The 15,620-nt window shown below is 31.5% G+C and overlaps 1 protein-coding gene across 1 annotated transcript in view; it reads left to right on the top strand.

Annotated features, from left to right (window-relative positions):
- Window positions 1-15,620, top strand: part of LOC101899358 (rho GTPase-activating protein 92B) — a 37,408-nt gene that overhangs the window by 5,724 nt on the left and 16,064 nt on the right. Inside the window, exon 3 of the mRNA XM_005182933.4 lies at window positions 14,334-14,509. Coding sequence (XP_005182990.1) covers window positions 14,334-14,509 — 176 coding nt within the window. The remainder of the gene's footprint in view (window positions 1-14,333; window positions 14,510-15,620) is intronic.

Raw genomic sequence — 15,620 nt, 5'->3', positions numbered from 1 at the left:
TATCGAACAACTTTTCTCCATAAAATGTAGTTATCGAACAACTTTTCTATAGAAAATGTTGTGATCGAACAACTTTTCTAAGAAAATGTTGTGATCGAACATCTTTTCTATTGAAAACCTTGTATCGAACTACTTTTCTATAGAAAATGTTATCAAACAACTTTTCTATAGAAAATCTTGTTATCGAATAACTTTTCTATAGAAAATGTTATCGAACAACTTCTCTATAGAAAATGTTGTTATCGAACAACTTTCCTATAGAAAATGTTATCTACAAACTATTCGATGGAAAATTATGTTATCGAACAGCTTTTCGATTGAAAGGTCTGCCTAATCTGCAGTACGCCTGAATACCATTTTAGAAAAATGTAATATTTTTCTAACTCTTTGTTCTCCTCCGTTTCATTTCAATTGGTAGTCTCATCTAATAAAACACAACAACACTTTATTTAATGTTATTAATTGTTTCTATAGAAAATGTTGTTATCTCAACAAGTTTTCTATAGAAAATGTTGTTATCGAACAACTTTTCTATAGAAAATGTTGTGATCGAACAACTTTTCTAAGAAAATGTTGTGATCGAACAACTTTTCTAAGAAAATGTTGTGATCGAACATCTTTTCTATTGAAAACCTTGTATCGAACTACTTTTCTATAGAAAATCTTGTTATCGAATAACTTTTCTATAGAAAATGTTATTATCGAATAACTTTTCTATAGAAAATGTTGTTATCGAATAACTTTTCTATAGAAAATGTTGTTATCGAACAACTTCTCTATAGAAAATGTTGTTATCGAACAACTTTCCTATAGAAAATGTTATCTAAAAACTATTCGATGGAAAATTATGTTATCGAACAGCTTTTCGATTGAAAGGTCTGCCTAATCTTCAGTACGCCTGAATACCATTTTAGAAAAATGTAATATTTTTTAGGTCTGTTAAGATAAATTCCGAATTTAACTAGGGAAGACACAAACCACGAATTTAACATAGAAAATAACAGCGCTCTGTTAACGTTAACAGAGCCAAATGAATATAGTTTTTTCCTTAAAAATATTAATTTATATTAATTTTTTATATAAAAAGGCAAAATAATAACCATATCTACACATCATAAATTATTGTTACAAAGACTGCAAGGTTACAACCATCCATTAACTTGTAACACAATCATATGTGGCAGGACATACTTTCAACCCACAACGCCTTCCAGGATCTTTCTTCCGGGTCAACATACATATCAATGGAAAGCTTACGAAGAGCACTATCCATTGACATCATAAAAAGTTTAGAATTTTTGGATAGTTTCCGAGGTATTTGGCCATTTCTGGTGAAATCCTTTGAACAGGATAATTCCATTGGCCAATACGCTTTCCAGGATCTTTCTTCCGGGTCAATATACATATCAATGGAAAGCTTACGAAGAGCACTATCCATTGACATCATAAAAAGTTTAGAATTTTTGGATAGTTTCCGAGGTATTTGGCCATTTCTGGTGAAATCCTTTGAACAGGATAATTCCATTAGCCAATACGCTTTCCAGGATCTTTCTTCCGGGTCAACATACATATCAATGGAAAGCTTACGAAGAGCACTATCCATTGACATCATAAAAAGTTTACAATTTTTGGATAGTTTCCGAGGTATTTGGCCATTTCTGGTGAAATCCTTTGAACAGGATAATTCCATTGGCCAATACGCTTTCCAGGATCTTTCTTCCGGGTCAACATACATATCAATGGAAAGCTTATGAAGAGCACTATCCACTGACATCATAAAAAGTTTAGAATTTTTGGATAGTTTCCGAGGTATTTGGCCATTTCTGGTGAAATCCTTTGAACAGGATTATTCCATTGGCCAATACGCTTTCCAGGATCTTTCTTCCGGGTCAACATACATATCAATGGAAAGCTTACGAAGAGCACTATCCATTGACATCATAAAAAGTTTAGAATTTTTGGATAGTTTCCGAGGTATTTGGCGATTTCTGGTGAAATCCTTTGAACAGGATAATTCCATTGGCCAATACGCTTTCCAGGATCTTTCTTCCGGGTCAACATACATATCAATGGAAAGCTTACGAAGAGCACTATCCATTGACATCAAAAAACCTTTGGCGCAAAGACAGCTTGAGTTATGCACAAACATAGATCATTCCTATGTTAATAACATTCTCAAAATGTTTTCTTTTTTTAACATTAAAGGGTATTATCTATAGAATTTTTTATATTCTATTCTGAGTTTGAAAAAATCTATAGGAAATGAATTCTTTCGAACATTGCAAAACTTAGTATCCATTCCACCCATCGTAAAATGTATAGAAAGTCTGGATAGATTTCGAGGAATATGGTAATTTCTTGTGAAATACTTTGAACAGGATAATTCCATTGGCCAATCAAAATTAAATTTTTCAATAAATCAAAACATCTAATTAATATAACAAACAATATTTATTAATAACAAAAACAATGATTATTATTATGATGACCAGTTTATATATATATATATATATATATATATATATATATATATATATATATATATATATATATATATATATATATATATATATTAACTTTTAAGTAAGGAATTCAGGTTTGATTGTGTTAATTTCAATGTGAAACACTTATAAATTTAACAAAAATAAATAGTTATGTAAGTTATTAGTTATGTAAAGTTGCACTAACCAAATCATTATGACTTTTTATACGTGCGCGATGTTAAAGACTTTTGTGTAATGGCCAGAACATTATTTTCTACGTGCAGGAATGGTTCATTGGATAAAGATACGAAATAAATTTATTTACAAACTTACGATGTGCCAAGGAATGTATTCAACGTCGGAACGACAGATGCACTCTTAAAATGGTGTATGTTGGGTTACATTGCCGTTTTTATAGAAAAGGATATAGCAAAACGGTACATGCACAGATTGGAGCAGAGTATTAATAAATAATGTTAGGTTAACTGTTAAGCATATATTTAAGCTGTGTTGCAATTAGGAAATTAATGAACAAAAACGAAGGTAGTCATCCTACAGATGGCTGAATAAGACAATGGCTGAAAAGAACAATAAACAACAGTTTTTGTACACTTTTATGCATTATAAGCGGAACAAATTAATATTCGGTAAATATGGCTAAAAACAGTAACATTTATTTATGAAAATGTAGAGTTAACTTAAATGACAAAGTATAAACAAATATTATAATTCAAATCTTTGTTGGCCTATATTAAAAAATATGTCATATATTGACAAATTATATGGTAATTGTGCTTTATAGAAAAAAATAAACACGAGTGATTCCAAGAGATCATTGACATTGTTTTCAAATAGGTACAAAAAGTGCAATCCCAACTTTTAGGGAATCATCAGACAATGATTATGTTCGTATATGGAGAAAAAGTAGATGTAAGATTGCAGGAGGCTGATGAGATTGTAGTAGACTTTTTCAGTTGAAATAATAATTACGGGATCAATACAGTAGATTATAAAGAAGACTTAATGATTGAAGGCATGTGTATCGGTGTATGAATGTTGTTGACGCCTAGGTGTAATATATAAAAATCCTTTAAAAGTCTGGTAGCCAGTCAGAACTATTCAGGTCAAGAACTCAAAATAATTCGGACTGGGTTACAAACAATGACATTATTAGAAAGTTTGCATCGATTTGACAAAAATATTGAAGCATATAAATTTTGAATGTAATTTTCATAAGATCTCTGGCTAGATCTGAGGTGATTTTTGAAATTGTTTGTTGAGTATATCTAATTTTATTGCATCAACTCGAAACAAGATGTTGTCTTTAATGAATTTGTAGAATATTTTTACCGTGATTTGTAGGAAATTTTAAACCGTATATTAAAAAAACCAACATTTTTTGACCAAAAGTTTTGTGTATTCCAAAGAATCTTAATTCGAAAATTTTAAAAGTTACAGAAGATCGGGAACATGTGTCTCTATTTAGGTTACTTTTTTATATTCAAAGCGCTGATACACTCGTTGTCTATTTTTTGCTCTACGTTAATAATCTGCGGGATTTTCTTTTTAATTATTGAAAAAAATAATTTTTTCGCAAAGTGTAATGGAACTATATACATGCGAAAAATAGTATGTTAAAGTTAAAATATCTCTTTAACTGTAAATTTTTGCAAAGCAAAAAAGGCATTTATCGAAATTTTCATTCTCAAAATTACGCTTTAAATGACGCTTAAAATAATGCTTAAAATAAAAGTGACAACACCCATTGCATGAGGGGCGTGAACAGCAACTACATACATTTTCATTACAATCAATTCCGCAGTGCAAGCAAACTTCTGTCATGTCATCCGAATTTTTTAAAAACGCCTCCTTCATATCTTTCCTGTATAAGCTAGGTGCTTTAAGCTTTGTTAAGTCTTCATTATTTAAGAACCCTGCAACATATTGACACACGAATACACCACAGTTTACATCATCGGTTTGTAAACTGTGCTGTAAACGAGAAATGGTATAATCTTCAAGTTTTGTAAAGTTTTTAAAAGTTTTAAAAAATGATCCAATTTTCGCTTGAGATTCTCCTAGTGAGTTAAGGTATGAAAATGTTTTCATTTCAGTATCTACGTACACCAGAGTGAAGTGCCCTGGCTCGAACACAGGTATGAAAATATAAGTAAACTGTTGTAATATACTAGCATAATTTATATGAGTTTTCTTTTCTATAAAGATGTTAGCTCCTTCTTCACAAGAAAAGGCGTAACATTTTTTATCCGAATTGAGAAGCAGAATTTGAATGTATAAATCTATAATATTTTCATACAACCTAGTATGCCCATTTAAAGTTTTAAATTCCTGCAAGTCGATGGTAGGTGGTGATATTCGTTTGATATTTAACTTTTCTTGGACGTTTTTGAACCTAAGTAGTATATACCTATATTCTACAACATTTCTGGGGAGAGAACTCACGTCGGACACAGCTTTTTTTATAAGTTCTTCTTTTGTAATTTTTTTCATGGCTTTTTTTGGCGTCCGTTTCCATTTTTCTTCGTCCATTTTCACTTTTGTAAAAATGGGCTCTCTAATTTCCATTTTAAAACTATCTACAATTTCTTCAGCTTCCTTTAGTCGAGCTTCCACAAATGTCCTAGAAATGCGAACATATTCCGTAGGCCTCAGATTCCTGTTAAAGTTCAGATTGATATTTTTATTTAAATTAAAGTACGACTCCACAGAACTGTTAGAAACACGCGTATGAGTTTTATCTATAAAGGCACCCATCATATTTGTCCATATGGGGAGATACGGAGCATATTTTTTTAAAAATAAGGATGCAAACGTTTCCGAAAAATATTCATTTTGGGCACCTTCAAAATCGTAGACGATTTCTACATTTTCCAAAATACGTAACGAATCTTTGTAAAAAGGGCTGTTTTTGTAAGCAGCGTTAACCCCAGGATCATCTTGAAGGGTGGCTTCGTATTTTTCTTTTGTTTCTAATTGACTTTTCAGGCCGTTTTCTATGGAGTCAGAAAAAACATCTCCGCTTTGAAATTTCCTTAAAAATAAAATTGAATTTTCTACTGCATCGGTTTTTTTTTCATTGCCTAAAACTGTAAAAAAATGTCCCACCCAATGGAGGTATGTTTCATAATAACTTATATTAAGACATTTCCATATTTGCACTTTAATAAATTTAACTGTTTCTACATTTGTATATACCGATTTTATGTCCTTTTCAACCATTCGTATGAAATGGGCACAACAAATCTGCAAAACAACTACCTTTGGGTTTTCATTATTTGTACAGTAATGATAGCACTGTTTAATATATAATTCTAAATTGCAGCTATTTATACCTTTCATTACTGCGTTCATTAACACAGTGCTCCAATCTGTGCAAATGCGCTTCGAAATCGGCCACCGTATTCCATTTATATTACAAAATGTCTCCAAAGACAACAGGAAATTGGTGACATTATTTGCGTAATGGCTTGTGAGAAACGCCTCCGCTACGGGCAATATAATTCCTTCCTTTTTTTCATTACAAAAACGTGCCACCAATGTATATAAAAAAACCCTTTTGCTATCTGGGTCATATTTTTTTAAAATACTTCCCGTTGAGTCGAAGTATAGTGTTTCATGACTCATGTTTATTAATAAATTTTTTTTAGTGTGCAATATCTTAATTTGTCGTTTAGACGTTAAATACATTTCTTGGGGTAGCGCTACTTTATAAATATACTCTTTCCAATTTTTATCTCCATACATTTTTACTAAATCTATATGGATATCCGTATCCCTATCTAGTGAGCGCATTTCCTCGTGTTTTATCTTCCTTGCTACGCTTCTCGAAGGAACATCCTGATCATTACCTAAAAGCCTAAGTTGTCTCGATTGTTTGGCAAGTTGCTTGTCCCGAAAAACAGCGGGCTTAATATTTTTTAGATCTAGTTTAGCGATTTCTCGTCGCTTCCCTCTGATCTGATAACATTTTTTTACTTGTGGGTGTTTTACTTCTTTACTTGTGCTATATATGTCAACTGACATTCTAGTAGTTTTTAAGTGAATAACAAACTTGTGGCTAGCACAACCATACTTGTAATATTTACACCTAGCGTACAATAGTAAAGTTCCTTTATTTTTGCTGTACTTAAAGGAACAGTAATTTAATTGGCATACATTATTAAAATATTGATATTTAACACGAACAATGTCTTCAAAATATTTAATGGGCAATGGATCAGCGTTATTTTTAAAAAAAAGTTCTTCCTCTTCTGTAAAAGTTATTTCTTGATCTTGTTTAATGTATATATTAGGCGTTTGTTTCACTTCTTCCGGTTGTACAATTATCACTAATTTGTTGGGCTTTTTACTTATTTTATGTTTGCTTCTAATAAGTGCGTATTGTTCTAATACTGTAGTATCTTTTTTTGACACTTCAATTTCATCACCAATATTTTGTGTACACTCCATCGACGAATTATGATTTTCGTTTATATTTTCGACGGTATTTTCGAAAGATATCTCAATGTTGTTATTTTCCAAATATTTGGTTGAAGACAAAATTACATCTTCATTAAAAATTTCGATGCTGTTGGTAATTGGTACTTCAGCATTATTGTAAAAATATTGGGTTTCTTTATGTTCTTCCGCGGCATACTGTATATCTTGAAAATTTTCCTTGTCGGGTTCCAACACGTTTAATTTCATTACGTCGACTTTGTGACTATTGTAATTAATTTGCAAGACATGCAACATTTCATCCAAGATATTTAGAGCATTATTGTCGATTGCATGTCGGTGTGCTTCGTCCAAAATCTCTGCTAAGGTTGCATATTTTGAATCCTATGAAGAATTTTCAGTTAAATGAAAGCAAATAAGCACATATATAAGATGTAAAGATAGTTATTTACGAAAGTAATTAACAAAATCTAAAAAAAGGATTTGGAGTTGGACCGGGACGAACGTTTGGTACACTTGTCTATGGCGACTTTAATTTCCCACATAGAAGGGAGTATTATCAAACTTAGGTCGAGTTCGAGATTGGGCAATATCTCCGCCACTCCTAATACCTCCGCCACAAGGGGTCAAAAATTTTCATATATAAATAAAATTTGAATATATATATATTACAAACTATTTTCGGGAGAGGTTGCAGAAATAGTGAATCGGTATTACAAATGTAAGGGACTTAAACACCAAATCGGATGAAACATATATATAGGGGCTATACCTACAACTCAACCGATTTTCTTTAGATTTACTTTCTTCTAGAATTCGGCCGGATGTGCCAAAATTCAGGTCATTTGGGCTAATAGAAGCCATTTGGTGCACAATAAACCTGAAATCGGACGAAGATATATATGGGAGCTATATTTAAATTTGAACCGATTCTCACTAATTTCAATAGGGTTCGTCCTTGGGCCAAACAAATATTGTTTGGAAAATTTAAACTCAATCGGGCAATAAATGCAAACTGTACTTTGTTTACAAAAATACATGGACAGATAGACAGACGGACGGACGAACGGACATGCATAAATCGACTCAAAATGTGATTCTATGCAGATAATCAAAAGGAACTATGGGTCTATCTCGTTTCCTCTCAATGTTACAAACAAATGCACAAAGACTTAATACACTTATCACTATGTGGTCAAGGGTATAAAAACGTTTAAATACAATATTCTCATTTAAAAATTAATTATAACTCTTTTAAATGTGGATTCTACACTAATATTATCTGCGAAAATGTCTGGTCCGCCTCACGCCGACAAAAATGTAACTTTCATCATTGGACCTAACAATCACCAAACCTTTCTCATATTTTCAAGAACAAAATTAACTACAATATGCTGCTAACGTCGGTACTAATATAGGTATTAACAGCACATAGAAAATTACTAGTGACCTCACGTGTATGTTTAAAATGTATATAGATAAAACAATACTTACGGCGTATTTAAACAAATAAAACAATTTCTTTTTATGGGCGTCACTCTCGCCAAAACTCTTTAACCCTTTCAACGAGGACAGCTTTCTTGCCTTAGAAAAAAAATCGTCAAATAGTGGATTATTTTTCCACATCAAAAAATCTTTTAGTTCAATTCCTTCTTCCTTTCTTTTTAAATAATATATTTTTCCAAAAGAACGGAAAAAATTCGCCATTATTTGTTGATTCATTTTTGGTACAAAAAAATACAAAATATTATGAGAGAAAATCTAATGGAATAATGAAACTGCACGGAGAATATTGCCTTTGCAAAAAAAACTCTTGATATTCTTACATGTTCACCAAGATTTTTATTTACATTCATAATCCAGCAAAGAGAACAAGACAGGTTTACTCATTGGAGTTTGAGAGAAAAGTTGTTAATTTGTATACGATAAACTTTATTGAATAAAGCAATGATTTTCACATATGCATTAGTAGTGGTGAGAGACTCTCTCGTAATCAACAACAAACGAAAATCGTGAGAGAGTACATGTTTGTTTGTTGATATCAATAATGCTCACGATATATGCATTAGTAGTGGTTAGGGATAATCGATTTTCAACAATCGATTTTTGAAAGTTTGTAAAAAATCAAATATCGACTTCTTGAAAGCCATAGGAAATTGATTACTCAAGTTTTTGTCGACTAAAAATCGAGTTGATAAAAAAAAGAAACGATACATGAGCCGAAATTGTTAGTTGTTGTAAGTGAATTTTGGTTTACTTGTTAAATATTTTACGTGACCTATAGTTTATACTATTATCTAAAATTAAGGACATGATGGACCCATGTCCATGCAACTGGCGGTGGTTTAAGACGTTATTACAGCAGACTTACCGAACTAACCAAAGTTTAACAATAACCACGTAATTTTAGGTTTATGCTGCTAAAATGGTCGAGTAATCTCTTTTCTCCCAGTCCATAGTCGAGTTCGAGTTTCACAACTTTGATTACTAAAAGTCGATTAATCGAAAGTTGATTTACCTATCCCTATTAGTGATAAGAGACTCGCTCGTAATCAACGCAAATGGAAATCGAGAGAGAGAGTACGAGTGGTTTGTTTATAGTATATATGATGTGCATAACAAAATGAAAAGTGATCTAAAATAACTTTTCATGAGCGTAACTGAAAATTCACCATCAAAAATCGCTGACGGAAATAGAGTAAAGAAATACGCCTATAAGCAGTTTCGCAGACAAACGTTTTTGGCAGTGTTGCCACCACACACGGAGGATGGGAATCTTACACATTTGAGAATAAATTAACATATCTTTTTTTATTTTTAAATAATAATTACTATTAAGCATAAAAAAACAGATTGTATCAATTCGAATTTATTGAGTCTTCGTTTTTATCACGAAAATTGACAATTTAGAAGTATTTAATGACAAACATTTTATTACTAAAAAATGTAATTCCAATGAGCGTCATTGTATAAAATACGATTAGTACTTCAAACTTGATTATGCATTTTTAGGTTCAAGATTAAAGCATGTATTCCTACACATGCCTTTTTAAAATAAAATCTATGCAAAATTTTTTTAATTTTTTTTTAAATAAGTTTTGCAATTATTTCAAGTGCTATACATTCTTTATGCAGAAGCATTTGAAAAGGGAAGGATTGAAAGAAAGTTAACAACGTCTTGTAATGTTCGAAAGAATTCATTCCCTACGGATTTTTTTAAACTCGGAATAGAATATAAAAAAATTCTATAGTTAATGGAATTATCCTGTTCAAAGGATTTCACCAGAAATGGCCAAATACCTCGGAAACTATCCAAAAATTGTAAACTTTTTATGATGTCAATGGATAGTGCTCTTCGTAAGCTTTCCATTGATATGTATATTGACCCGGAAGAAAGATCCTGGAAAGCGTATTGGCCAATGGAATTATCCTGTTCAAAGGATTTCACCAGAAATGGCCAAATACCTCGGAAACTATCCAAAAATTGTAAACTTTTTATGATGTCAATGGATAGTGCTCTTCGTAAGCTTTCCATTGATATGTATATTGACCCGGAAGAAAGATCCTGGAAAGCGTATTGGCCAATGGAATTATCCTGTTCAAAGGATTTCACCAGAAATGGCCAAATACCTCGGAAACTATCCAAAAATTGTAAACTTTTTATGATGTCAATGGATAGTGCTCTTCGTAAGCTTTCCATTGATATGTATATTGACCCGGAAGAAAGATCCTTGAAAGCGTATTGGCCAATGGAATTATCCTGTTCAAAGGATTTCACCAGAAATGGCCAAATACCTCGGAAACTATCCAAAAATTGTAAACTTTTTATGATGTCAATGGATAGTGCTCTTCGTAAGCTTTCCATTGATATGTATATTGACCCGGAAGAAAGATCCTGGAAAGCGTATTGGCCAATGGAATTATCCTGTTCAAAGGATTTCACCAGAAATGGCCAAATACCTCGGAAACTATCCAAAAATTCTAAACTTTTTATGATGTCAATGGATAGTGCTCTTCGTAAGCTTTCCATTGATATGTATGTTGACCCGGAAGAAAGATCCTGGAAGGCGTTGTGGGTTGAAAGTATGTCCTGCCACATACGATTGTGTTACAAGTTAATGGATGGTTGTAACCTTGCAGTCTTTGTAACAATAATTTATGATGTGTAGATATGGGTACTATTTGGCCGTTTTATATAAAAAATTAATATAAATTAATATTTTTAAGGAAAAAACTATATTCGTTTGGCTCTGTTAACGTTAACAGAGCGCTGTTATTTTCTATGTTAAATTTGTGGTTTGTGTCTTCGCTAGTTAAATTCGGAATTTATCTTAACAGACCTATATTTTTTTAACTCTTTGTTCTCCTCCGTTTCATTTCAATTGGTAGTCTCATCTAATAAAACACAACAACACTTTATTTAATGTTATTAATTGTTTCTATAGAAAATGTTGTTATCGAACAATTTTTCTATAGAAAATGTTGTTATCGAACAACTTTTCTATAGAAAATGTTGTTATCGAACAAGTTTTCTATAGAAAATGTTGCTATCGAACAACTTTTCTATAGAAAATGTTGTTATCAAACAACTTTTCTATAGAAAATGTTGTTATCAAACAACTTTTCTATAGAAAATGTTGTTATCAAACAACTTTTCTATAGAAAATGTTGTTATCAAACAACTTTTCTACATAAAATGTAGTTATCGAACAACTTTTCTTCATAAAATGTTGTTATCGAACAACTTTTCTATAGAAAATGTTGTGATCGAACATCTTTTCTATTGAAAACCTTGTATCGAACTACTTTTCTATAGAAAATGTTATCGAACAAATTTTCTATAGAAAATCTTGTTATCGAATAACTTTTCTATAGAAAATGTTATTATCGAATAACTTTTCTATAGAAAATGTTATCGAACAACTTTTCTATAGAAAATGTTGTTATCGAACAACTTTTCTATAGAAAATGTTGTTATCGAACAACTTTTCTATGGAAAATGTTGTTATCGAACAACTTTTCTATGGAAAATGTTGTTATCGAACAACTTTTCTATGGAAAATGTTGTTATCGAACAAGTTTTCTATAGAAAATGTTGTTATCGAACAAGTTTTCTATAGAAAATGTTGTTATCTCAACAAGTTTTCTATAGAAAATGTTGTTATCGAACAAGTTTTCTGTAGAAAATTTTGTTATCGAACAATTTTTCTATAGAAAATGTTGTTATCGAACAAGTTTTCTATAGAAAATGTTGTTATCGAACAAGTTTTCTATAGAAAATGTTGCTATCGAACAACTTTTCTAGAGGAAATGTTGTTATCGAACAACTTTTCTAGAGGAAATGTTGTTATCGAACAAGTTTTCTATAGAAAATGTTGTTATCTCAACAAGTTTTCTATAGAAAATTTTGTTATCGAACAAGTTTTCTATAGAAAATTTTGTTATCGAACAATTTTTCTATAGAAAATGTTGTTATCGAATAAGTTTTCTATAGAAAATTTTGTTATCGAACAATTTTTCTATAGAAAATGTTGTTATCGAACAAGTTTTCTATAGAAAATGTTTTTATCGAACAAGTTTTCTATAGAAAATGTTGCTATCGAACAACTTTTCTATAGAAAATGTTGTTATCAAACAACTTTTCTATAGAAAATGTTGTTATCAAACAACTTTTCTAGAGGAAATGTTGTTATCGAACAACTTTTCTAGAGGAAATGTTGTTATCGAACAACTTTTCTAGAGGAAATGTTGTTATCGAATAACTTTTCTAGAGGAAATGTAGTTATCGGACAACTTTTCTAGAGGAAATGTAGTTATCGAACAACTTTTCTATAGGAAATCTTGTTATTGAACAACTTTTCCTTTGGGAACCTTGTTATCGAGCAACTTTTGCGTAGAAAATATTGTTATCGAGCCACTTTTCCATAGAAAATATTGTTTTCGAGCCACTTTTCTCCATAAAATGTAGTTATCGAACAACTTTTCTTCATAAAATGTTGTTATCGAACAACTTTTCTATAGAAAATGTTGTGATCGAACAACTTTTCTAAGAAAATGTTGTGATCGAACATCTTTTCTATTGAAAACCTTGTATCGAACTACTTTTCTATAGAAAATGTTATCGAACAACTTTTCTATAGAAAATCTTGTTATCGAATAACTTTTCTATAGAAAATGTTATTATCGAATAACTTTTCTATAGAAAATGTTGTTATCGAATAACTTTTCTATAGAAAATGTTGTTATCGAACAACTTCTCTATAGAAAATGTTGTTATCGAACAACTTTCCTATAGAAAATGTTATCTAAAAACTATTCGATGGAAAATTATGTTATCGAACAGCTTTTCGATTGAAAGGTCTGCCTAATCTGCAGTACGCCTGAATACCATTTTAGAAAAATGTAATATTTTTCTAACTCTTTGTTCTCCTCCGTTTCATTTCAATTGGTAGTCTCATCTAATAAAACACAACAACACTTTATTTAATGTTATTAATTGTGGTTAATTTATTTTAATCTGCCAACATTCATGCAGCAAAAAACGGATAGAGTATGATGCACTTGCTGGAGTTCCCAGCTCAATTAATGAAAGAAAACAATAGTTGTTTTGTATGCAAAACCGCAAAACAAATTTCTTTGCATTCCACCATAACCTTGCCCTATGATAAGGCCACAGAGAATGGAAATATGAAAACAGTATTTTTAGACACCAGTTTTATTTATATTATTTTAATGATTATTTTGAGAATCTGCGTAAAGGCTGCTTTAATAATAACGCTTGTGGATATCACTCCATCCAGTTGGAGCTAAGGGGTTTCTAAAGCAGAAGATCTCTATGAGTGTTTCTAAAGCTTGAGGGCGTTTAAAAAGACTACATTTTTTTTATTGTATGGATGGCAGATTTTTAATCTATCTTCCATGTTTGAAAAAACTAGAAGACATCTTCTGTATATTATTTTACATCAATTGTCTAAGTTTGAGCATTTTGAATGTCACTTTTCAATAAAAAAAAAGGAAAAGTGTCAGCCAGTCTATCATTCATATTTTCGAAGTCTACAAGTATTTTAATACACACTTCCTGTCATAATGACGGATTATTATTGCTTGGCTGGTTGGCTGATGGCTTCGTTTGGTTGATTGTTTAGCTATCCCCCCCAAATATCCATGCATCATCATGACAATCTTCTCTTTTTCTCTCCACTTTTTTCTTCATCTGACATCGCCAAACATTTTCTCCATTTATTTCAACTTTTATTTTAATTTCTTCAACTTATTTTCTGTGTTTTCTTGTATTTCTTTGTCACCTCTTCACGGTGGACCCCAAATTGAATTGAATGAAATGGAACCATCGTCATCTATCTACCCATCTGCTGGTGCTTCGAACACATGCAGGCGATCTTGAAAAGTCATTGGCTGAATGCATTGTCGACAGTGAATTGGAGACAGAGAGTAAAGTGGTGCGGCGTCTTAAATTAATTTTAGACAAGGAAATACAAGAGATCTCAACGTTGAAACGTAACGTGTCACGTACATTGCAAGAATATGCCTCGATAACCAGAAATTATGAGGTAAGTAGCAACAATAACAAAAACAACAGTATTAATAATTATTGCAAATTGTTGATTTCTTTTCATTCCATCATAGATAAATGTGAAATCAGGGCACAGTCTAGATTTGTTATTCACAAAAAAATTACTTGAAATTGCCTCCGAAACTGATTTTTAATATGAAGACAGAACATAAATTCAAAAAGAAAAAAAGTCGCTGGGTCTCTGGCCCCGGCTTTTTTAAAAAAAACGCCCTAGACAGAAGGTTCCGATTTTTTTTATAGAAAAAAATTTGCCCTGGACCAAAGACCCCAATTTTTTTTTTGAAAAAATTCAACCCTGACCAAAGGTCCCATTTTTAATATACAGAAAAAAATTCGTCCCGGACCACAGGTTCCAATTTTTTTTACCGGAAAAAATCGCCCCGGACCACTGGTCCCGACTTTTTTCTACAAAACCCCAGAACCAAAAGTCACAATTTTTTCTGTAGCAAAAAAATTCGACCTGGACCAAAGGTCTCAGTTTTTTTCTATAGAAAAAAATTCGCCTTGGACCAAAGGTCTCAGTTTTTTTCTATAGAAAAAAATTTGCCTTGGACCAAAGGTCTCAGTTTATTTCTATAGAAAAAAATTCGCCCTGGACCAAAGGTCTCAGTTTTTTTCTATAGAAAAAAATTCGCCCTGGACCAAAGGTCTCAGTTTTTTTTCTATTGAAAAAAATTCGCCCTGGACCAAAGGTCTTAGTTTTTTTTCTATAGAAAAAAATTCGCCCTGGACCAAAGGTCTCAGTTTTTTTTTTCTATAGAAAAAAATTCGCCCTGGACCAAAGGTCTCAGTTTTTTTTTCTATAGAAAAAAATTCGCCCTGGACCAAAGGTCTCAGTTTTTTTTCTATAGAAAAAAATTCGCCCTGGACCAAAGGTTGCAGTTTTTTTTTCTGTAGCAAAAAAATTCGACCTGGATTAAAGGTCTCAGTTTTTTTCTATAGAAAAAAATTCGCCTTGGACCAAAGGTCTCAGTTTTTTTCTATAGAAAAAAATTTGCCTTAGACCAAAGGTCTCAGTTTATTTCTATAGAAAAAAATTCGCCCTGGACCAAAGGTCTCAGTTTTTTTTTCTATAGAAAAAAATTCGC

Source organism: Musca domestica, unplaced genomic scaffold (assembly GCF_030504385.1).
Source record: "Musca domestica strain aabys unplaced genomic scaffold, Musca_domestica.polishedcontigs.V.1.1 24, whole genome shotgun sequence".
In the NCBI taxonomy this organism is placed as follows: Eukaryota; Metazoa; Arthropoda; class Insecta; order Diptera; family Muscidae; genus Musca; species Musca domestica.
The sequence above is the reverse complement of the archived record's forward strand: the minus strand, read 5'-3'. Positions and strand labels throughout refer to the sequence as shown.